This window comes from Anomalospiza imberbis, chromosome 2, assembly GCF_031753505.1.
Source record: "Anomalospiza imberbis isolate Cuckoo-Finch-1a 21T00152 chromosome 2, ASM3175350v1, whole genome shotgun sequence".
Taxonomy (NCBI): Eukaryota; Metazoa; Chordata; class Aves; order Passeriformes; family Viduidae; genus Anomalospiza; species Anomalospiza imberbis.
In genome coordinates this window covers 70,192,381-70,216,387 of record NC_089682.1, presented here as the reverse complement: position 1 = coordinate 70,216,387, position 24,007 = coordinate 70,192,381, and the positions used below count along the sequence as shown (strand labels likewise).

At 36.9% G+C, this 24,007-nt stretch overlaps 1 protein-coding gene and 1 long non-coding RNA gene across 33 annotated transcripts in view; one reads left to right on the top strand and one right to left on the bottom strand.

Moving 5' to 3' along the window:
* DLG2 (discs large MAGUK scaffold protein 2) overlaps nt 1-24,007 on the top strand; it is a 984,419-nt gene that overhangs the window by 759,432 nt on the left and 200,980 nt on the right. For 29 of the 32 annotated variants that reach the window (XM_068181605.1, XM_068181600.1, XM_068181601.1 and 26 more), the window contains 2 exons: nt 1,472-1,540; nt 11,881-12,037. In XM_068181605.1, coding sequence (XP_068037706.1) covers nt 1,472-1,540; nt 11,881-12,037 — 226 coding nt within the window. The remainder of the gene's footprint in view (nt 1-1,471; nt 1,541-11,880; nt 12,038-24,007) is intronic. The other 3 variants (XM_068181606.1, XM_068181599.1, XM_068181608.1) reach the window with 1 other exon arrangement.
* LOC137469159 (uncharacterized) lies at nt 903-22,174 on the bottom strand. The gene is made up of 3 exons (XR_010996376.1): nt 22,041-22,174; nt 3,503-3,599; nt 903-1,650 (listed from the first exon to the last, which is right to left on the bottom strand). It is a non-coding gene; the product is annotated as an uncharacterized lncRNA (long non-coding RNA).

Sequence of the window (24,007 nt, the reverse complement as noted above, 5' to 3'; positions counted from 1 at the left end):
ATTTTAACCGATATTCATATAATATTCTTCAGTGCTTGTCCCACTCAGCTATTCTGTTCACACCATGATCCCAGAAACTTAATGGTACTCCTAAGTTTGCTATAAAACAGATAAAAAGCTCTGCAGCTCTTCTTAGAAGGGGAGTATACTTTTCCACAAACCTTCTGAAACCTTCTCAATAGGGATAAATACTAGCATAAAACAAGAACACAATGGTCACAACAGAAGATACCAGGAAGCAGCAGGACTTTTGCTTGTTGAGTGACAGGCATCACAACTCCATGGGCTACAGAAAAAAAAAAAAAAGCATCTCTTCTGTCAGACAGTATTGACTATGCTACAGGATGAAATTCATGTAAGACAGATGTGTTGCTCACTAATGTCAAATGAAGTGCTTTTATTGAAAATAAGATATGTTGCTTCTGAACAAGCAGCTTGAGATATATGCAAAGCTTGAAAGCAAGACAAAGTCTTCAGTTATTAGAATCAGTGATATAAAACTGATGTAAAGATTTATTTTTACTGTGCACTTTGCATTATTAATACTGGGCCTCACTATGTGCTGTAGTCATTTAAATTAATCAGAAAATACACCCAGATGCTTCTGCTTTTTAATATTTTATTTAAACAGGATGTCTTGGATAAGGAGTACAATTTATTATCACAAAACTGCCTTTGACTGATGCTCTGTTTTATCCATTTGTACTTACAATAGTATTCTACCATAGTATAATACTGAAATTAGCACATACTGTGTATTTGTAACATTATTATTATTACTCAGGTTTCTTAGTCATGTCGGTATAACATATGCGAAGCCATTAGACCTCAAAAATCAAAATCAATCAAAAAGTTTTTTTTCAGAGAGTCTGTAGAAAAAATATCATGTTTGCTATAGAAAAAATATCATGTTTTTCTCTAAATGTTGTGTCCTAGATTAATAAAAAAACTTGTGGAGAGACTCAAGCTGCTTAAAATCTGATAGAACTAGTGTTAAAGTTACATCAAGGTGCAATTCTAAGGAATGTATGTCCTCTTTTACTGAGAAACACTGAGAATTAGATTGATTACATTATCATTTGCTGTTTTACCTTTTGTTCTGAAATTAAATTTGCATTGCATGTTTAGTATATTTAGTGGAATAGTTAGCATTTAAGTTACTTTAAATTACTAAATTCTGTGTGGGGATATATATGTATTAAAAATTAGTAGGAAAGATAATGGGGAGTTATTATCTTCATTTTCTGCTCTTAATGAGAAACAAAAGCTGAATGTAAACAAGAGAGATTGTACAATTAAGCCCCTTTTGAACAGATGAGCACCACTGAAGTCAAAATGCTTTAGACACACGTGAAACCATCTGATTGTTGTATCTATTTTGGTATTAGCTAAACGTCTAGAGACAATAAGGGCAAGAGAAACTCCTATTTCTTTAACAAATGCTTTTCTTTATTCTTCCTTGGCCGTACAGTCATTCCCAGCACAGCACTGCAACGCGTCCACCCACAGTGAGCTTGCAGCGGACCATTTCTGTGGAAGGGTAAGATGATTCTCTCTTGAAGCTGCCCTAGAGGTGTCAGGTACCACTGAACTACCCTCACAAACAGAGCTGTTCATTAGATGTGGGTTTGCACACCATGGTGTTTAAGTCTGTGAGATGAAGCAATGAAGTTTCAAATTATTGCTGATCCTTTCTTGGTACTTACACTGAAAGGTTTGGTTTTCATGGAGATGAGAGCATCTGTTATGGAGATATATTGGATACCATTTCTTCAATTCATCTCACTTGACTAGTGTTAATATTTACTTGTGTTAGCTGTAAAATCTTCCCACTTATCATGGAAAAGCCCAGTGAACTCTTACTCTCTTTTCTTAATGTATGCATGAGTTCCTTTTGACAAACCGGTGTCCAAAACTAAGGATGAAGAAGTACTGATATAAAATATTAGTCCTGTGCTGATGAATATATGTGTACATGAGTGTGTTAACTGTAGAACACAGCTCTGAGTGCACAGCTCAATTTTTACTGACTTCAATTTTAACTAAGACAATGGTGTAAAATGTGAATAACTCACAACTACAGATAATATTTTTGCATCTTTACAGTATTAGAAAGGCTGATATTTAACACAGGAACAGAGATTTTGTTTGCACTGACTGGCATAGTCAAAAAAAATGTCAATTCGTTTTTATCCCCTCCCATAGAAATGTGGAACTCTGTAGTCATGGGTAATAACTTATCACTGGCTGCTCTCAGTTCATATTTCAAAGCTTTTCTTTCTTGTGGTAAAAGTGAGACTGAAAAGTTTCCACAGAGGAAAGATGTCATCTTGCTGTCTTTTAGTTTCCATTACTATTGTACTGTGGTGCAGTCAGAAAATAAATTGGTCCCTGTGTAAACTAATCCTGTCCTAAGTGAAGTCTGAAATGGTTTTCTAACAAGTCTCCATTTTTAATTTCTTATCTAGAGCTATAATTTTAAAATATGATTATTTAAAATATGTAAAACAGCTATGGTAATTATTCATTGAAAATTAGATTGAATAATGGAATTATGCAGGAAAAGTGCATGTGGCTCAAGGGCTATCATCTGGAAGATAATTCTGTAAATAAAGCCTTCATTGTCATCCAGCCATCATGCTCAAAACAGGACCAATTTTAAGGTAGATCAGTTTGCTCAGGGTCTTGTCCAGTGAAGCTGTGACTGTCAAAAACCTGGAGATTGTTCAAGTCCTGGACAAGCAGAATCAGTGCTTAAACACCCCTCATTTTAGATTTCTTTATCTCTCTAATCCAAAGAGAGAGTCATAATAAATTCCCCTGACTCTTCTTCAAATCATCTCATGAATAAGTTGATGTTTAAAATAAAACTGAACTTCAAGAATAATTTGGATGGTAAAAAAGGAGGAGGAGGGGGAGAAAAAAATAATTTGCTCAGTCGAAATTTGAGTTGGAAATCCTATTATGATGTCTCTGGCTTGGCCTACTGGACTAATTCAGGAATCATCCTGTAGCTTTAAACTCTTACTTAAATCTGGAAATCAGTCTTTCTAAATGAATTTTTAGATGAATTGCAGAATCTGTACTGGGCTCACAGACAACTTGCATGTATTGTGTGTGAATCATTACAGTACAGAAAATCTGCAATTGGTACCACAGGTCTCATGTTGTTCAGGGGGTCGAAGAACATCGTTGTAATTCTTCCTAATCAACTTACACAGCATCATATTTCATTTCACATAGGAAAGTGGGACTGTTAGCCTATTCCACTGCTGAGCAGAAATGAGTAATCAGCTGAGCCATAAATATTTCACTATGTTAAAGCTCACTTTACTCTAATGTGTTTGTGGAGTCCATGCTGCTATGTTTACAGCTAATAGAATTTGAGGTCAAAACAAAGTTATTTTTCTATTTTAGGAACCGTGTTCCTATCAGTAGAATCCTGTATTTAGGAGAATCACTATATTGGTTTTGAGATGCACTTTTTAAACAGCTGCTTTACCTGCAAGGCATCCCTGGCACATGCTGACATTTGTACCCTGCATGCTGGCTCTCTCTGACTGACTGTGGAGTCACTGAAGTGATATAATTATTGGGTCCTATGAATGAAAAATTAAATCTGGGAGGGTCAAAGAAATACAGAGAGGATTGCATTTGCTGGCATTTAGTCCTTTCCACCCTGATGAATATGTGATAATAGAGCTGGCCAGAATAGATTTTTAAAGAACTTGAAAAGCTTTTTTTTCAACAAGATGATAGATGAACACATAAAACAATTTCTTTTTTTATTAGAGAGGGTTTTTGTGGACTTCATGTCCAGCAACAAAATGAATGGTCAGGCAGGAAAAATAAAGACATCTTTAAAGATTTTTTTCCACTATATTCAAGCCATATATTCTTCACAGTGTGATAACTGTACATGAGGTGTACAGATTTATTCTGTGTATAAAGGCATGAACTTCAGAGGTGTTGGAGGCCATCATTAGCAACTTCCCTAATGTTTTATTTTCATGGTTTAAAAACCAAGAAAACTCTAATGATTGAATTTGAAAATATTGTTATTTTGAGTTTTTTGAAGAGATTTTAATGAACAATCTTAGCTGTGACTATCCAAAACAGAAAAGATATTAATTGAAAACAGCCCTTGTTTTTCTTGAAATCCTGCCATACTAGCACACAAAGTTTTAATGTTAGTGGTGACTGACAGCTATTCTCTCTGCTTTTGACATCCCCACTAAACTGAATTTTGTATGCTACCAGCCAACTCTTAGAAACTGGGATTTCAACTTATTTGATCGAGTCTTTTTGACTTAGCAATGTGTCTGAGGAGCTGAAATATATTTTAAAATATTTATACATAAATAAACAGCATTTGAACCATGACTAAGGATAAGAATTTTTATTCTGAATAGGACAGATATTACAGAATGCTTTTTGTTTCAGAAGTGTCTTCTATAAATTTCAGATGCTTGCTACTAGCGGCCTGTGTATTGATATTTCCAAACATGGCTTAGAGGCACTGCTATTTTTAGGTATTCTCTGAGCATTTGAATAGTTCCTGTCTCCTGGTAGTGCAATTCTCCTGCCTCTCACCAGTTCCATCTCATCCAGCTTTGTTTACAAATTATAAAGCTGGAGCATTCATTGTAAATAAAGCTATTGAATGCTGTAAGTAATAGTTTTTAGAACAGTGGTTTCAATATGGAACCAATATTTTTTTAAAAGCAAGATTCAAAGCAAACCTTTCTAGTATGGAGTTGAATGTGCTAGGTGTAGCAGGCGGTACAGAGATGCAGTTTTCAGGATTCATTTTGATTATTAGCATGTAAATAATATACCTCCTGGAACAGGGAAGAGAGATAAGTGATTATGTGAGACAAAGGATAAATGAACAAGCAGACAGGAATAATCACATCCCTTACAGAGCTAAAGAGTATATTAGCTGTCCTACATTATCTCTCTACAAATCAATGAGATTTCTCAAACCCAGGAGACAGACTACTGTGCATTTGAAGTAAATGTCAGGTGTCATGGTAAAAACGCAGACCAGTTTTTCAAATCAAAAAGATTATTCCCGTATTCCAATTCCATCTAGCTATCTGCAAGCAGAAAACTTGTCCTGGTGTGCAGGCTTTAATTTCTCTACAGAAGATAAAGTGAAAGATTGCTGAAGTCCAGAGGTCTTCCTACAGAACAAAATCATAACCCAGTGTAATCACACATGCATCAATCAGGTTGAAGCCTGGCTCCCAGTAGGTTCCCTTGTATTAAGTATACATAAAAGTTTGTGACAATTTAGGCATGATGTTTGCAGAACAAATGCTTTAAAATTGTAGTCAATGTTAAAATTAGAATAAGCCATTGCTTTTAAATGTCCAATGAACAAGAAATTCAAGGACTCTATAGTCAAATAAATTGACAAAATACTTTTTTCAAGCAGATAGGGTAACTTTAGTAGGCAAAGTGATATTTTGCTATGTAAACTGATAAATGTACATCTTATTAAAGGCTGAGTGCTTAGTTGTTAGTATACCAATATTTGGTCAAATTAAGTAAGTCATTGATCAATTAGAAGGCAAAAACACTGTTTCAGTTTATGCAGGCGAAGTTACCCCTCTGGACTGTGATGGTCAATGTGAAAGCACTAGATAAGAGGAAAGCTTCCTTATTTTTGTTATTTTAAATAATAATTGAAAGTAGAATAACACTAAAGTCACTATCAGGCATGAGACCTCACAGTGTCAGGTGTAACACCGGTGTGTGCAGGTGCTGTGAGGTGATGAAGGACTGGGAGCTGAGAAAGGAAGGTCTGTAGCTCCCTACCACTGACAGGTCCTGGTGCTTTGGTCACTGCAACAAAGGTACACGAGAAGGAGGGCCAGGGGGGAGAAGCAAAGGGTGGAGCTGTTTCACATCATAATGGAAAGATTTTACCAAGCCTAAGAGGGAATAACAAGGGAAAAAGTAAAAGCTGAGATGCAGTAGAAGTGGTATTACAATAAAGCAATAGATGAGAGCAGTACAGACGGATTTTTCATTTGTGTGAAACAAGAGTTGTAGAAGTATGAAAGAAAATCTATATAAAGAAAGCTTGGTTTGACCAAAACTCAAAGGCTTTTAAAAAGGTGTGTGTGAATATTTCAGGCCTTCAGCCACTTAGAATGTCGTATTATCTCTTGTTTGAGTAATCAGATTTTAAACCATCACACACACTGGCACATACTCTGTCCCTCCAAGCTTCCTGTGTTCAATGCTGTGAAGAATGAACAATTTATTTGAACCATCTTTTTTAGGGTCTTCCAGTATGAATGTCCTTTGGTTTCCAGCAATAAATACACAGATATTGATCAGAATTTTTTGAAGTATGAGAGGAAAACTATAATTATTGTTGTGGAAAAGAAATGGCTTGATGAGCCAAATTACTCTGAGGTAACTTAGTGCTCACACTGTGGATTGCCAGAAGCCAAACATTTATATTGCTCAGAAGAGGCCTTGGTGCCTGAGATTTGGGGTGGGTTCTTTCAGAGAATCACAGAATGGCTTGGGTTGGAAGGGACTTTAAAGATCATCTGGTTCAAACCCCACCCCTGCCATGGGCAGGGTCATCTTCCACTAGACCAGGTTGCTCAAATGCCCATTCAACCTAGCCTTGAACATTTCCAGGGGCTGAGTAACCACAGTTTCTCTAGACAACCTATGCCAGTTCCTCACCAGCCTCACAGTAGATATATTCTACCTAATATTTAATCTAAATCCACCCTGTTTCAGTTTAAATCCATTTCCTGTTGTCTTATCCCTTTTGTGCTCTTCTCTCTGATAAACTAATGTGACTTTACCCAAGTAATACAGCTTCTTGAAACTTCAACTTCACTTCCTGCTGTTTGCTGATTCAAGTAGCTGGAATGGCTTTTCTTGCACTATATAAGAGTACAAAGGTTCTGGGCCCTGACATGTATATTGATGCTACCCTAATGCAAACAATAAGATAAATATTCTTCTGGGCTTTCTGTGATCTGTGTTACTATAACACCAAAGCTTTCAACATCTTCTGTGAAGAAAATGGCAGTTTGGGGGGAGGAAGAAATGCAAAAAACCAACAACAACAACAAAAAGAAAAACAATATAAAAACCATAACAAAAAAACTGCAGCCAAATTCAGATCAAAGCCATATTTCCAAGCCTCTGCAGACTTGAGATACATCATCGATTGTATAAAATGGAAGAAATCCCTAGGGTCTGATACTTGAAAGCCCCCAGTGTTGTTTAATATTTCTGTAGGTATTTCAAAAAGCATAAAATGTGTCAGCACTCCAATTTTATAGCTGGTACAAAAGAAACAGAAAGATTTGTGTCATTTGAGATGAACACTATAAGTGACTCTTTTCTTTTATGTTGCCAGCAGCACAAAAAAATCAATTTAATAATGGATTTTCTTTCAGTTAATTATTATAAGAATTACTTGTTTTTAGAAAGCACTTCCCCATCATTTATCAGTCCAGTTTTAATCTCTTACATTAGATCTATAATCACTATTGATTCCAGTCTATAGAAGAATGATAGCAATAGTGAAATTTTTTGTCTTGTCATTTTCTCTTTGTTAAAAGTAAACTGATCAACCCAAATATTCAGTGCAAATGTAGTAAATAAAAAGCACTTGCTGTTTTAAAGATAATCATCAAATTAAACATGCGTAAGCCAAACAAACCTGTTCAGGAGAGAAATGCTGCGCTTTGATTTATTTTTGGTCATTGCATTTTAATGACAGAAGACATTTTCTTAAGTGTTGACATTTTGTTACTACTTACTGTTTTCAAATATTAATTAGTAATCCTTTGCTCTTACATCAGGCCTGCAGTTTATAATGTGATTTACAGAATCTGATCTGATGCATTCTCTAAAGCGAGTAACCAAGTCCATCCAAATTGATTCTGCCATTGATTTCTCAGCCTGTAAATTTGTGTGGATTGCAGCACTTTATTTGCTTCTTTGCTCCTGGATCTATTAATGTAAACCTTCCTTTCTTCTTCTCCTACCTTTTTATTTCCTTCCCTGTTCTCCTCTACAGAGGCACTGCCTCCCTTTATTCTGATTTCACTCTTTTTTTCCTCTTTTATTTCCTTTTTTATCTTCTCTTTTTTCCCCCCTCCCTTCTGCTGCCTTCTGTCAGTCCAGGAATGTTTTCATCTCACACTCCTTTCTAATTTCTGCTTGATTTCCCCTGCTGCTCTTCTCTGTTTGTATGTGATATAGAGCTGCAGGAGGGTATAAAACATGCACACACCAAATTAAAGTGCTAGTACGCTTTGTTAGCACCTACAAAGTTACCTTCAGCTGTATTTATCACAGAAAAAAATTGTAAATGGGATAAATAGTTAAAGCTGGAGCCTGAAACAAAAATTTCAGAAACACTGGATGTCAGACTGCTCCTTTATCCAGGGTAGCTACAGAGTGCCATCTATTGTAACCAAATAAAACATCTTCACAGAACAAGCTGAGTTGGAAGAGACCCACAAGGATCACTGAGTGCAACTCCTGGCCCTGCACAGGACATCCCCAAGAGCCACACCATGTGCCTGAGATCATTGTCCAAATGCTCCTTGAGCTCTTTCAGGCTTGGTGCTGTGACAACTTCCCTAGGGAACCTGTTCAGTGCCCAAGCACCCCCATGTTAAAATCAGTTCTGCCTTAGTTGCTGTTTCCTGCAGACAACTAGACATTCTGAGTGCATTAACTACAAGCAAGAATCATTCACATTTGAGTTACTTTTCTTTCAATTCTCAACTCTCCCATCACCACGTCATCTTTAAGTGTTTGATTCCATCACCTCCTTTACAGCATTTATCTGCATTTTGTCTTGCATTCGCTGACGTGTACTGGAACTATATTCATAGCGATTTTTCACAGAGGCAAAGGAATTTTTCCTAGTGTTGTTTCCAACATATTCAAGAAAAATTGGAACAGCTGTTCTCAGACCTCCTTAAATATCATATTAAGGGTTGACTGTAACTTTTACACCAGATGATAAAATATGTAAAATCCTTATCTTCAGCTTAGACATTTCTGTGAGTGTTGACAAAGCATTGGCAGGTAACTAACTGCTGCATTATTCTTAAAAGGTCACTTAGACAGTGGCTGGTATTGTAGTTGGTTTCCTTAAGAAATATTTTTCTACTTTAACTTCATAAATTTTATATCTACTTTTTTACCATCATTAGCCTTTTTTTCATTGTCATTCTAAGTACACTACGCAAATGTGAACAATTACATATTTTTAAACATATTTATTATATTAAGGTGAATTGGCACATACATATAGATTTTGTAGTACAGTAAGGGATAAAGGTTATTTTTATAATGACAACATCACTTAGGTGATCTTGAGTCCACATTTCAGATTCTGCAGGGTACTCAGGTATGAAAGAAATACAAGGAATGTTAAGGATGGTCAGCCTCTATTCAGCCAAATCTGAGTCATGACCAAAATAATCTGATTAGATAAAAGAGCAGGGGCAGAAACCCATTTCATTCTAATCACAGCTTCTGACATTTTCCCCTTATTGTCTGAACTTCCTCTGGACATAATCACCCAAGAGCAGAATGTGAATTTTGCTGTCAAAAGGCCAAAATTATAAAACAGCACTGGCAGCATTTTAGGCATAAATCTGCTGACTTGATCAGAGACAGGGATTAATAACTGGGCCAACATTTTGTTGAGCTGCACAGCTTACTATTCAGTAGATACCCAGTTGTATTGACCTAGTTTTGTCCATGGCCCTGGCTTTCAACTATTTGATTCAAGCTGCCTGTCATATGTGAAAATACTCATTTTTATTTTGAACAAGATCTCTTCCGATTTCACACCAGCAAAGCATGCAAATATATTGGTTTGACTTTGCTGCCTCTTTTTCCTCAATAGCCTGGTAAATAATAAATGGCAGCTGCTCAACTCTTGCAAAGTATTTCTGATGAGTAGGACTTGAAGATGACAAGTGTCACTGTATCATTTTGTGGATGAGGAAACTGAAGCTGGGAGAACAAATGAGTTGCCAAGAACACTCAGCAGTGCATGGGCTAAGCAGAGAAGAGAAACCATGCTTTCAGCTCACTGTCCTACTTCTGCTCCAACCTCCAGGCCACACTTCTAATTAAAAACCTGTTTAGACTTCTTAGATTCTGGATTGCATTATGTCTACTCTGCACATATTTAACAAGGTGTTAAAGGAGTTGCTACAAGGCAAAGCAACAGCAGTGATGCAAAAGGAAAAAAACCTCTACCTTTATTTTCTGATTCTTAAAAATACTTCAAAAATTCACAAACTCAGTGCAATATATCTTTTCCTCACAGCTGTATTTTTAACTGTTTTCTGACTTTACAACATTAAAAAAGAGATGAAGGACCATATGGAGTAGGACTAATACTTTGCTTTAGTCTTCTCTTTCAAATATATAAAACTTTAGTTTCAGAAAGCTGAGATGTTACTTTAACATTATAATCAAGTTGGGAATACCATTTGAATATTAGCATTGGGCAAAGATTAACAAATGCCTGTGATTTCAGAAGTATCATGTCAAGATAAAGTCTCCATGTATCCATAAGATTAAACTTGTATCAAATAAGGCATTGTTCAATTTAATCACTTCTTTTTTCTCTGTTCTTTAAAAACAAAATAGAAATGAAATATCCATTTGTGTGATGCAGAACTGTGGTATAATATGGAGGAAAGATTGAATCTTTTATACAAGAAGCATTCTGTAGAATGTGTGGTTTTGTTGCTGGCAACTTTTTTTTTGTAAACTTAAAGAATGAGTGGAGCACCTTATTTCTCTGGGAGGAGTCACAGACACCAATATGTATGTGTTTAAGAGACTTGCAGGGCTGGGCTTAAAATTTATACATCATAATTGAACAGCATTTACACTTTTTCTGAAAATTAAATTGTTAGAGGGATTTGAAGTGGGGTAAGTACCAATGAACATAGAGTGTGTGTATGTATATGTGGTTGTGTGTGCTTGTGTATCCAAGGGGGAGCCAGCTCTGAGGCCTTGTATGTAGAGACCAGGAACAAGAATATCTGGGACCCTTTCTTAAGGATGCTACCTTGATTGCTTAGGAAAGTTTCCTATTTCTGGAAATAAGTATTCCCATCAGTAAATTGCATGTTATATTTACATCCTCTAGGTCATATTTTCAATTTACAAATGAAAAGAGCTGTGTGAGATATACCTGATATTATTTATTGATTTCTATCATAATTAATAGTTTTTAATGAGCATGGCAAAAGCAGGTACCCCTTGGCTGGTTCAGTGATAAATGCAATGTGACTTAACAAATGCATGATCCCGATAGTATCAAACCAAAGTTTTAAAGTTTTTAATGAGATTCTTTTGGATTAGCTTGATCATATAAATGTTATTTGCTCCAAATCTGTCAGGATCACAACTGCCATTGTTTTGCTTGGAGTTGTAAGTTTTTTCTTTGTTCATTTGTTGCAAAAGCAAGACTAGAACTTAAAAGAAAAAGGTACTATATAAAGATTGGATACCTGGATATATAGTATTGCTATAAATTAGATTATTAAAAATATTTAGTTTTGTTTTTCCTTTTAATGAATTTGTCACTTAACATAGTGAAGATGACTCCAATGGGGTGAAATTAATAGAGATGTTGGAATTCAACCATGAGAGAAAAAAAATAATGCTGGTTGATTCCTACCTTATCTGTTCACCAGTTAACAGCTTTGTCATCAGTTACGTGGTTTCTTTAGACAGCAGCAGGCCATTGTGTCTTAGGCAAAATATAGCATGCTTAAGATGCTATGAAAAATGAATACGCAGTAAGAGGCGTGAGTGCCTAAACAATATCATTTTGTTTCTATACAGAGAGCCTCGAAAAATCATCCTGCACAAGGGCTCCACAGGACTTGGTTTCAACATTGTGGGAGGTGAAGACGGGGAAGGCATTTTCGTGTCTTTCATCCTCGCAGGTGGGCCAGCGGATCTCAGCGGAGAACTGCAGCGAGGAGATCAAATCTTATCTGTAAGTGCTTCTGCTGTGTTGTCCTGACCAGCTTCTTCATCTTGTTCTTTGTCTATACTGCAAGGGGCACACAAAGAAGCCTTTCTCGTTTCCATGTTGTGAAATCTAAGCTGCAAACAGTTTATTCCTGAATATTTTGGTTATTTTGCCCTTGGGTTTTAGAGCATTTGTTACTGGTGTTACTTGCATTTAGTTGGGAATGAGACTTTACTTAATGCTACCTACACTATGGTGACACTGCAGGGAGGGCCTAAGAACATTGCAGACCTAAGCATCCCATATTTTGGCCCATCATCCAATTCCATTTTTCCCAAAACACACTACTGAGTCCAAGGATATTTCTCAATTTCACCTTTTCTTGGAGGAGAGCAAGCAATAGGATGAAATCATCTATACCCAGGCTGCCATCTAGTGTGCACTCAACCACTTAGCAAATAGCTACAACAAGGAGATTAATTAGGTTGTGTTCATTATCTCGGTGCCTCTGATGAATTTGATGATCCCCCTGAAATTCTATTCAAATTTTATTGGATGAAATGCTTTTTAGCCTGAGGTTATATTTTGCATGCTTAGACTCAAACACATAATTTTAATTTTTCATTAATGTATATAATGATATCACGCGTTTTAAAACCAGAACATTTGTGTTTTAGGCTCTGACAAGTAATTGAACATCTGACTGAAATAATCTGAATATGAAGAAATTTGAATAACAATGAAAGCCTTGGAAATGTCGTTAAATATCCATTGACATTATTCACATTCCTTACAGGGAAAAAAAAAAAAAGAAACTATCCCAAATTGATACAGATGTGACTGTTCCATGTGAAGCACAATAGCCTTAGGGCTAAGAGCTGAAACACAGGAATTATTTATCCCAGATAAATGATGGATGCACTAGGCTACAGTGTCACACTGCTTCCCAATGTTGTGCCTTCTATCCCTGTGAATCCTGCATCCCTGGCTGTAATTTAGTTAGAGTTGAGGGTGGAAGATGGCTTCAGCCTGCGTGGTTTGTAATGTGTTTGTGCAACACTTTCCTGGTCAATGCTTAAATTTATAGTAAAGCTGGTTATGGTTTTCCTACATTGCTAAGGATTGTCTTGGCCTATTCTATGAAAAGTGAATTTACCTTACGCCTGTCAAAGTTTCGTAAAAAGTTGTAAAGAGGTGAGTGGAGGTGTTTTGCAATACATAGAAAATCTGGGTAAGTTATCACCAAAGGGAGACAGTAATCTGACATTGTGAGGATCACAACAGTGTATTTTATCATACCTGTTCCTTAAAAGTGCTGTAAGAAAATATGAGAAAGAGCAAGTAAAGGGTGTTTAAAGGTAAAGGTACTTTTGGGAGTCCACACAGGCAGGCAGGACAACCACAAGACCACATCTGAAATGCAAAGAGTAAATTTATTTAAGTACCTTGCTCACTGGAGGATCCCAAAGCAGCACCTGGGCAGAGACACAGGAGTGGCAATGCGGGAACCATCAGGCTCAGTCCACCCTGAGGGGTGGCAAGGCTGTTCTTTGCACCCACTTATTGAGGGCCCACACACATGGAGCTTACTACCATGCTGTGATCTCTGTGCTTTTTATGATCTCTGAGCTCTGATCTCTCTCCCAAGACAGGGAGCTCAGGCATGTCCCTGAGAGTGCCTCCAAGTCCCTTAGACACCGACGTTATGTCTAAACAGAAATTCTGCTTCTCCAAACAGACAGATAGACAGCAGTGGGCATAATCTAAGGGGTATATTCCCCCACTGATATTCTCCAGGCCTCAGCATTCCCACCTGCAAGGTCTCTTGGAATCTCCCATCCTCCTCTGCACTCTTCTGCTTTTAACCCTTTCCTCTTAACAGTGCCTTAAAGAACTGTCCAAGTAGAAAGTTTCTAGGGAATTGCAATAAAATCCAAATAGATTCTTATAAAGTTATCCTTATGAAGAGATAAGGAAGTCAGAGGCCTGTGTCAATAAGAGCAGAGACAAGAAACCCAAAGAATAGAAACAGAAGTTTCTCCAGGACAATTACGCAATTTCTTTTTCTTTGGTTAGATGGAGCAAAATAGGGCTGTCTAGCAGAGACTAATGAGATCAAAGCCTTTCACAGTACATTGTATTCAAAATCCAGAAGTTCAGATACAAATTTAAAAGTCTATTTTCTTTTATTTTTAGCAGGATATATTTACAGCTGTATGCTACAGCCACAATTTTTAACTCTAATTTTTCTCGTTTGTAGTGACATCTTCCATAAGTTCTAATTAATGCTACTAGTGTTGTGTCAGCATTTACTTGTCATGCAAGGGTTTTTTATTTGTTCATTGAGCAGAGAGAGGTGGAAATTATTACTAAATTAGACTGTGTACATATCCCCAGGCAATCACTCAGTCAGGCCCTTGTTATTTATTTAGTCACAAATAACTATTATGGATCCATTTCGCCATATTCAGAAAAAAACAGTTTCATGCACAGAGCTCATTATTCTTGTACCATTGTCTAGTGCAGGGTCCCAGACACCTCAGTTTTATAAGGACTGCAGAAAAGATTTCTGTTTCTCTATGTTTGTTCCTTCTCGTCTCATCCCTCAGAAACACTTATTTCCCTACAGAAATACTTTTCCCATTTGTTTCTCAAAGCATGACAAATTTGATTAACAAGAACAAATAGTATCTTCAAAGCTACTATTTCTAATCAGATGAAGCTTGGTTAAATTTCTTACAGACAGGAAGCATAGTAAGTGATTTAGAGATCTAAATTTAACTTCTTATAAGATTGGTATTACAGAATTGCAATGAAGCCACAAGAGTTTTTCTATTGTGATATTTTATTGCATTTACAACGTGGCGTGACCTGCTTTTTGGCCAATCCCTCTAATATTTATTATCTTTCAGAATGCTACTTCTTTCATTATTGTCTCTACGCATTGCAAGGGAGTTGGACTCAGTGACCTTTAAAGGTCCCTTCCAACCCAAACGGTTCTATGATTCAATTTAATCAATTAAATCCATTTAGCTGGTGTCCTTCTGTGTGACCATAGGCAGGGTGCTTCATTTTCCTAAGCCTCAGTCTCCCAGGTGGACAGTGAGCATCACGGGCTCTCTCCGATTTCATGCCTGTGCTGTGAATATGGCAATGTTGACTGGTTGAGAACTGAGCTCACCTTTGGGAATGTACCTATAAAAAACTCTAAAAATAGACTGCAAATCCAAGAGTGAGACCCGGCAAGGCTTTGCCTTTATATGCATTGCCTTGGAGAGGCTCTGAGGGTGAATGCATCATCCCAGAGTCAGCCGACAAGGCTTGGACAAATCCCATAATCTCTGCCTCTGCTTCTGCCTGACTGGCGGGATGTGAGAGGGAGGGGTCCAAGCCCGCAGCCCTCCGGCAGCACTGGGAAGGATAGTGCCGCAGCCTTGACCCCGTGGACAAGTGAAATTTGAATTTATTTTTCCCAGATGCCACCAGGTGGCGGCCCAGGATCAGTAATGACAGCAGTCTGCCTTTGGCTGAAACTTCAGGAAAAGCGGGGATAACAGGGTTTTTCCTGTTTTCAGTTAATTGGAAATGTTTGAAAAAACCTCAGAAAAAAGACTCGTATTCCCAATGCTCCTGGGCAGAGAGAACAAATGAATCCTATCTGAACCTTGAAGGCCATTTGAAGAATCCTGGAAAATCTTCTGTGTTGGAGAGTAAAACATTTCAAATAGCCCAAAAATGAATTTTTGTGTTACTCTCATGAGAAGATGGGGGTTCCTCCCTTAAAGTGTTTTCTTAAAATGTTGCCTTTTTATGGCTATAATTCATTATACTTCTTTGAGTCACCACCCAACTAAATATTTTTTCTCATTTCTGAATGTCTTTAAAATGAAATAACGCACACACCACCCATGTAAATTCATCACTGTACTAGAATATATCCCTCCTTAATTTTCATCTCAGATACTTATAGGTCAAAGGAAACAGTTCAGAATATCCATGGAAAAAACATTTCCATTGTGAGCTGCAGAAATGAGGTGCCAGTGTGTTAAGTAATTTGTTTAAAATAATTTTAGAAGTCTGGGCCAGGTTTAGAGGCTGCTTGAACTAAGATCTAGCCCCAAGTTCTCTATCTGTTAGGAGAATGCAGTCTTCAATAAAAATAAAATTTAATATTCCTTGATGCCATTCTTGCAGTTTTAAGTTCCACTTCCAATGCTAAGGGATATTTTTCCTATTAAAATAACAATAGGAAACCAGTGTTGGTTAGTCAAAACCACCTGCATTAGAAATTTTTTTTCCATGAGCCACATGCATAAAATGGCCACCCACTGTGCATACACCCTGACAGAAAGCAGTACAAGTCTTATAATTCTTGGAAATATGTACATAGTGAATACAATGTTATTTTTAGGGGGAAGTCCTGGGGAGGAAGGAGAAGCAATACAGTCCTTTTCAAAGAAAATCTGCCGCATTGTTTTTTGCATTACAATTTCAAACAAAAATCTTGATAAAACATAAGTCTTTCTTTTAGGTGTCCTAGCCTGAATGCATCAAAGCATTTTCAGTGCCAAATGGAAAATGGACAACTTTTTCAATAGGTACAGGATCTAAAACAGAGCAAATTAGTTTATACATGCAAGTTCAGCAGCAAAATTCAGATTTACAGTTTCACAGAAATAGTTCATATCGCTCTTTGAATTCCTATGATGACATTTCTTTTCAAAAGTTTCATAGTTTTCTGTAAGGCTACATCAAGTTGTATACAAATGAGAGAATTATGGTAAATTAATAGGCATAAGGAGTTAACAGCAAGTATTTGCATTTGAATCTTAACTTTTGAAGTTACTGAATTTTATGTCTTTGTGCAAGGTTTTAATCTCAGATTAAGATACTTACAAATAGACAGCTATATGTTTGCTGGATGTCTGGTTGCCATTAATGTCAAAGGAGGCAAGAGAACATTCAGCTGGCAGCCTGTGAGCTGTATAGAGCAGGTTGAATTTCTCCATAAGCTCCAGCATCTGTATGGACTTCTAAGCTGAAACACCAGATGCATTCATATCTATATTTAGGTGTCTTAAACTGCATCTCACATTTCAAGTCAGTTTGCCCTTTTAATATATATTTGCTTTTTCAGCTATCATGCTTCCTTAATCACAAATAAAAATAACATAAAATCATGAACCATAAAGGCAGTATCAATTTCATTTCATTCTCCTTTAGAAATGCTTTGCATTCACAATGGCTGGATTCAGTGTGACTCGGAGCCTGAAAGTAGAATCAAGGGGAAAAGTAGACTGGTTGCTCTGGAGCAAGATGACTGCTTCCAGGCAGTGCATCCACAGGTTACCTTAAGGGAATAAAACAACTTTTCTGAAGGGTGATTGCTCAACAGCAGCAGGAAAGAGTAGATAAAGAACAGGCTGCACTGTAAAGAGACACATAGTGCTCTCATAATATTTCCATTTCCCCTCTCATCTAACCTGAATCAGGTGAATGAAGTTAACCAAAGCATTCTGTGTGATTTTCCTGTTGATCTGGTGTAGTATCAGGATGTACTCCTATATGGGGAAAGACACTATCTTTTTTCCCATGCTGCTTTCTGAGAATTAAACAGCTTCAGGTTGGGAAGGGGCAAGTGGAGATACTCTGTGGGGTTTTCTGTCACTGGTATATGGCACTATATAAACCTATTTTGCAACATCAGTATTTGAGCATCTCACTTCAGTCTTGTCTCTGGTGTTTTATAAAAGGTTCTTCCTTGCAGAGGGATCTTATATATTAATCAGATTTTGTCTTGTATCTGTGCATTGTCCTGCTGTTGTTTTTTTGTGAGATATTTGCTATCCCTTATGAACAGTTTAAACATTTCTTTGTACTTGGTTCCTCCCACACAACTCCTACCCACCTTTTCACTCACACCTGTAGCCAAAAATATAATATACATTTGAAAAAACAGAGCGTTCTTCAATTTCTACTCCAAAAATGTCCCTATAGAGCAGGATAGAATGTAACAACTCTGTGCTTACTTACAGCAAATATTTCTGCTTTATATTTGCTGCACTTATATTTGACCTTCAGACTGACTTCTCTTCCTTTGGTACAGAGAAGCTTTCCGCTTTCTAATTTAAAATGGTTATTTTGTTCCTGGTAAAAGCAGTAAAACTGCTCAGGGCAAATAGTGCATTTTGTTACCTAGTTACAAAACTAAGATAAATGGCAAATACCATTTGGTTTTTCTTCTCATATTTTCTTTTTTCCAAAAACACAGCTGTCTCAGAAAATGTTTGAAACATCTCTACAGGGCCTGGTATCTTTTCTCCTTGGATCATCAGTTTGTCCCTTTTGTGTAATAGTGTCAGGATTGTAACAGATATTCCCTTTGCCCTACAGGAATTGTTTGCAGAGGCACTGACCATGTCCTTAGGATGCTTTCTTCCTCGTGGTGGTGTGAGTGATGCATGACTGTCCTCAGGCATGGGACAGTCTGACAGTTTCTGTGGCCTTTAGATGTAATTGTCTATAGACTTCTGTAACATTTTTAACATTAATCCTACTTAGTATGTTAACTGTGTAAACCTGCTTTGTAGTAATGTGTAGAGCACGCTTGGTGTATCTTGAAAATTTTAATATATCATCAGAGCAGTGATTTAAATGGGTAAATCAGTGCACCTGACTGGACTCTTTTAAAGTAGAAGTTGTTTGAAAATCAAGCAAGAATGTATTGCTAAATATATTCAAAGGATCAATACTTGATTGTAGGTGATATATGTGACAGATCTGTAAAAAGAAAAACTCTGGAGAGGAAAGGAGCTGAGAGCACAGGCATTGTCATATGTTAATGGGATGACACCAACTAGAAGGAGAAGTAGATTAAGCTCCTCAGAAATATTTAGTGGATTAATCTAAAGTCAGGCTTTGCTCACGGTGGGAAGCACAGAGTGTATAACCCTTCAGGCCCACACTTTAAGCTAATAGAAGGGTGTAGCCATGGCTTACCTTGTCCTAATGCAGACAGTTTACATGGGTCAGATGACCATTTTGCTGTAAAAATTTCTGTTTCTTTTCACATATTATAGAGAATTTAGCATAACTTCCCTTTACTGAAATAAATCCCACACAAACTGACCAAACATTCATGAATCTATTTTTGGTGGAGAATATAGAAAAATAACTATAAGTCAGATAATTCTAGGTTTTATTCTTAACAATAAGGAAGAATAGCCAAAAAATGAGAGAATGAAACAGATTAATCCACTAAATATTTCTAAGGAGAAAGACAACTTGCCCTTGAGTAACCATATAGTGTAGAGGAAATTTTTATATGATTTTGTGCTGAAAGGGAATGAGGAAGTAACGTGAACTTCAAAACTAGTTTGCTGAGCAGTCACAGTTGTGGAACTCAATTAATCAACATTGAAAAAGTGAAAGCTGAATTAGTCACCGTGGTAATAACAGCTCAAGTCTTAAAAATCTATAAATGTTGTGTAAAATCTAGGGGGAAATTCAGAAGGGCAAAATGTAAAATGAGCTGTACTTTCAAGAATTAAAAAAGGCATCAAGAAAATGTTTGATAAAAATAGAAAACCAAGCAAGAAATTAATTTTCCAAAGAGTTGGAAAAGTGATTGTTTAAAAGTGGGACCATGAGAGTTCAAACCTTTAGCGATTTTGTTTTGTTTTGTTTTGTTTTTGTTTTGTCTTTAAAAAGAGATGGATCCACAATTATCTAATTAGGGCAGTTATAAAGATACAGAAAAGTCTTTGAAGTGGACTTAGGCAAAATCAAATTAGAACTTAGATTAGTTAGATGTTGTAAACAGATGAAGTTGATTCTCATAAACTTAAGGAACTACTCAATGCAGGCCATTTATAATTTTATTCAAGAACTGAAGGAATATTTGAGAGTATAGGTTGCCCAGTTTTCAGGGAAAACTTCTGGGAGAAACAGTCAGTCTATTTGCAGATACTTAAAAAACAGCAGAAGAAAGAGTAGTAATCCTGATGAATTTTTCAAGAATAAATTTTTAAATATCATTTTCCTCCTGAAAGAACATTAGTCACAGAGAGGAAGTCATAAATGTCCTTTTACTGCAAACTTGCAGCCCATGTAATCTCCCTATCAATATCTTCATGGAGTAGCATGTCATAAGCCTACCAAAAACATAGAGAAAAGCAGAAAAAAGCAAAGAAGTTGTCATGGCAAGATCTAATGGAAAGATCTGAGGTAAAACAGCTGTTTAATGTAAATTCAGATGTTGCTGACAATGCTGGGATTTCTGGGATTTGAGGATGAGGGTTTATGTCTCTATGGGATCATCTGGGTGCACAGTGCTCTGCCTTTTCCAGATAAACTCAGTTTCACCCCTCACAATGCATGCAGACATATGTTCAGTACTCACTGTCATCATGATGAGCCAAAAACATTTCACAAAACTGAGACACCCGTGCAACTTCCCTGTACAAGAGAGATTTAAAGGTACAGAAGGCAACTGGGAACCCAGTGAAGAGAAGCTGGTACAAACACTGGAACAAAATTGTTTTTCCCATGAGGCTGTGGAGTTTAGAACTCACGGCAGAAAAACCCTAGCATCCCCCTTGACAGTAAAAATTCATTTTAGTGTAGTATGAACTGTGTCCACGTTAACACTTCCATCTGGAAATAGTCAGTCTTGGGGAAGAGAGCTGGTAGCAAACGGTTTTTCAGTGTTGTTGATAAATATATCCAATCTGATGGCTGGAAGAGGAACTTAGACATATTCAGCCTCAAAATATGAGGCATTTATTTTGTAATCAGAGAAGTGGCTGTATTGCCAGAGAAGCTCAAAGATTTTCCACTTTGGAACTTCAAAATAAAATAAATTACTTTCAAAAATACAACCTTAATGGAGATTCTAGGGGAAAAAAATTACCAGCAGCATGTTCTGGAATGCTGCATATACTGCTGCATAATTTCATCTCATTAATCTAGGGATTTGTCTTCCAGCTGGATTTCTCCCTTTCCACCACAACTCCTCACCCACATCTTTCTGCAATCTGTAACACACAATGGAATTGTCTTGCTGCAGTAACTGTTTCCTAACTTAACTCTCACATTTCAAGCACATGATCAGAAACTAATAAATTATACCAACAATTCTCTTGAATGTTTTTTCTCGCCAAGGGTTTTAGTTATCATACCGGTCAGTTCTGTGTCATACACAGCTAGTAAATTGGCCTAGACTAGAGGCTCTATATTTCTGTTGTGATTAAATCATCAGTTGCCTCTAAAATCTTCATTTTACTACTACCTCAGTGAGTAAAAATGTTCTCATGCCAGATTGCTTGCTCTTCAGCTCCTTCCAGTTTAAGGAGGAGTGCACATTCAGTTCAAACATTCTGACTTGGGAAATTTTGGTGTAACACTGTCAAGCAGAATTATATCACATCTGATACACTGAAGATTTGTAATGAGTTTTGCACCCCTCAGTGTTGCTGCACTGCCAGGCTAACAGTGAAAAAGTGAAAGCCAAGCTGCTACTGCTGGACACAATGGCTAAAATCCCTGAGCTTTATTCATACAGAGCTTTGCCCCAGGCTGGACTTTTGCCTTGTGCTCAAACTAATGAGTCTCCAGGAATCATTCTGCTCAGTCAGTTTTGGGTTTCAGAGTGATTAAAAAAATTATCATATGACACAAGGTGCAAAGTAATAGAAATTGGCCATCCATTAAATAGGGTATTGAAGGGATATTTGCAATAGTTTGTGCAAGGAGTTTTCTGAGATGTTTTTGAAAAAACAAGTTAGATATACCCTGAATCTGAACAAGCAAGCCACCAGAATGGGAACAAAAGGAAAATCATTGAGAGAATACAAGAGCTATTTCCTTTCCACTGGCTATAAAAAAACATGGTTTATTTGAGAGTATGGAGCTTTGTCTATTCAAAGTGTCTGTGTCATAATCTTCATATGTAGAACCACAGATAAATTATGAATGTTGTGATTCGGGGAGTTTTAATATGAAACGTGAGTACTGAACATTTACTTACATCATTCCAGTAAGACAGTCTACCCTTCAGCCATTGACACGTTGCCTTGTGGTCACTGGGTTGAGTTCAGCATGGATTTTCCATAGCACAAGCCAGTGGCCATTTCACCTCTCTCAGCCACAGAGCCATACTCTGGATGGAAATATGAAAACATCTATCAATCAGAGCTCAAGGCAAGGATTTCAGTTTTTTAATTCATCTCTAACTCAGTGCTCAGGGTTGCTTTTGTCACTATGCATCCTCTAAAATTGTTTTGCCTTTTTATTTCAGCTCTCGAGTACCTATTTCTTGTTGGCTTCAGCTGAAATTAAGTTCTTATCATCATTGAGGTATCAGGAACTTGTTAAAATGGAAATCTTTACCACATTTCAGAAGCAAGAGAGTCTCAATCATTATTTCTGCTTATACTATCCTTTGAAATTCAAATGTGAAGCAAAACCCCTGTGGCATTATGAGTAAAACTGAACAACACTGGCTTAGTTATATCCATTCACTTATGCTTGAAAATGTGAGTTAATTTAGGAAAGAGTAACTGAATGAGCAAAAATACCTTTTAGATGTATATGGACACCAAGTTATATGGAATAAATGATACTAAAAGGGGCATGTCTAAGTGACCCAGGATGAGAGCAGGAGACAAGAAAATACTAACACTGAGAACAGAATTAGAGAGAAAGAGGGATATTTCTGAAAGGCAGGAAAGTGAATGGAAGTAACAGTTGTGCGTGAAGTAAAAGCTGTAGGAGGGAGGAGGGACAGTTTGATATTTTACCAATTCAGAGTAGAAAGAGAGCAGGAACTGCAAAGCAGAAGGAACGTGTGAATGCTTGAAAAGATGACACTGTACTGAGATCCATGAAATTAAGTGGTGGCAGGAATATAAGGGGTTTTGAGTGACCACACAGAAGGAGGAAAAATAAAAAAATAGCAACTAGATTTGAATTTAAAAGCTATTTATAAGCTCTCAATTTTAACAATAACGAATACTCTTACTAAGGATTGTATCTGATGGATGTTTCATGTATAAAATGGATGAAAAATATTATTTATATTTATTTTTATATCAGCTGATAGACACTGGCCTGTTTTATTAGCTAGTATAGTACTCCAATAGGTATCTTTCACAGGTAATACCAGTTGGCTCAATAGGTAGAAAAGTACGTGTTCCTTTGTCTTGACTTCCATTTAGTAATATGACAAAATGCCATTGATCACCTTGCAGTTGCTGAATGACCTCCAGTTCAGGTTGGTACTTGAACATGCTAGTAGCTATTTAGTGATCTGAATAAAATAATTTTCATGTCCATAAAGGCTCCAGAAAGTCTATGTGTCCTTTTCATAAGGCGTCATTTACTTCTTTAAAGTAGTTTTATTCATTAAACTAGTTTTGAGGAATTCTGATGGAATTGAGAAGAAATGGCTCTTAAGATGTCATTCAGTGAAATTATTTCAGTCTCAAAGTTTTCAAATCTGACATCATTCATAAAAGCTACAATCACATGGGAAGCAGATCTTGTATTGGAATTTCTGTACAGTTTGGATTAAAACAAAAGTCTTTGCCTGTGGTTCTAGGCTTAACAGGTGCTGTTTGGAATTATTCATGTGGTCTGGTGAGTTATAAATCTTGTTGGTTCCTACTGTAAAAGGCACTGTGTGCAAGACACCTCTTCAAGAACATAGTATTTTTTTTTCCCTGTTTCAAATATGCTTTGGTATCCCTTTCTTTCGGCTAAGCTGCCTCCTGAAAGTTCCTGGCAGAAAAAGGCATGATACAGCTTATACCCCCACAGTGGTTCTTGTTTTCCAGAGAGAGAAGAATTTGCCTCTCGAATGTCCATCTCCTCAGAGCATAAAGACCAGCTTACCAGAGGCAAAAATTGTAACTCTAAGGCAGCCAGACAAGGAAAATTGAAAAGGTCACTGCAATTGCTAGTTCATAAAAACAAAGAAGGAGGGTGCTGGGCATG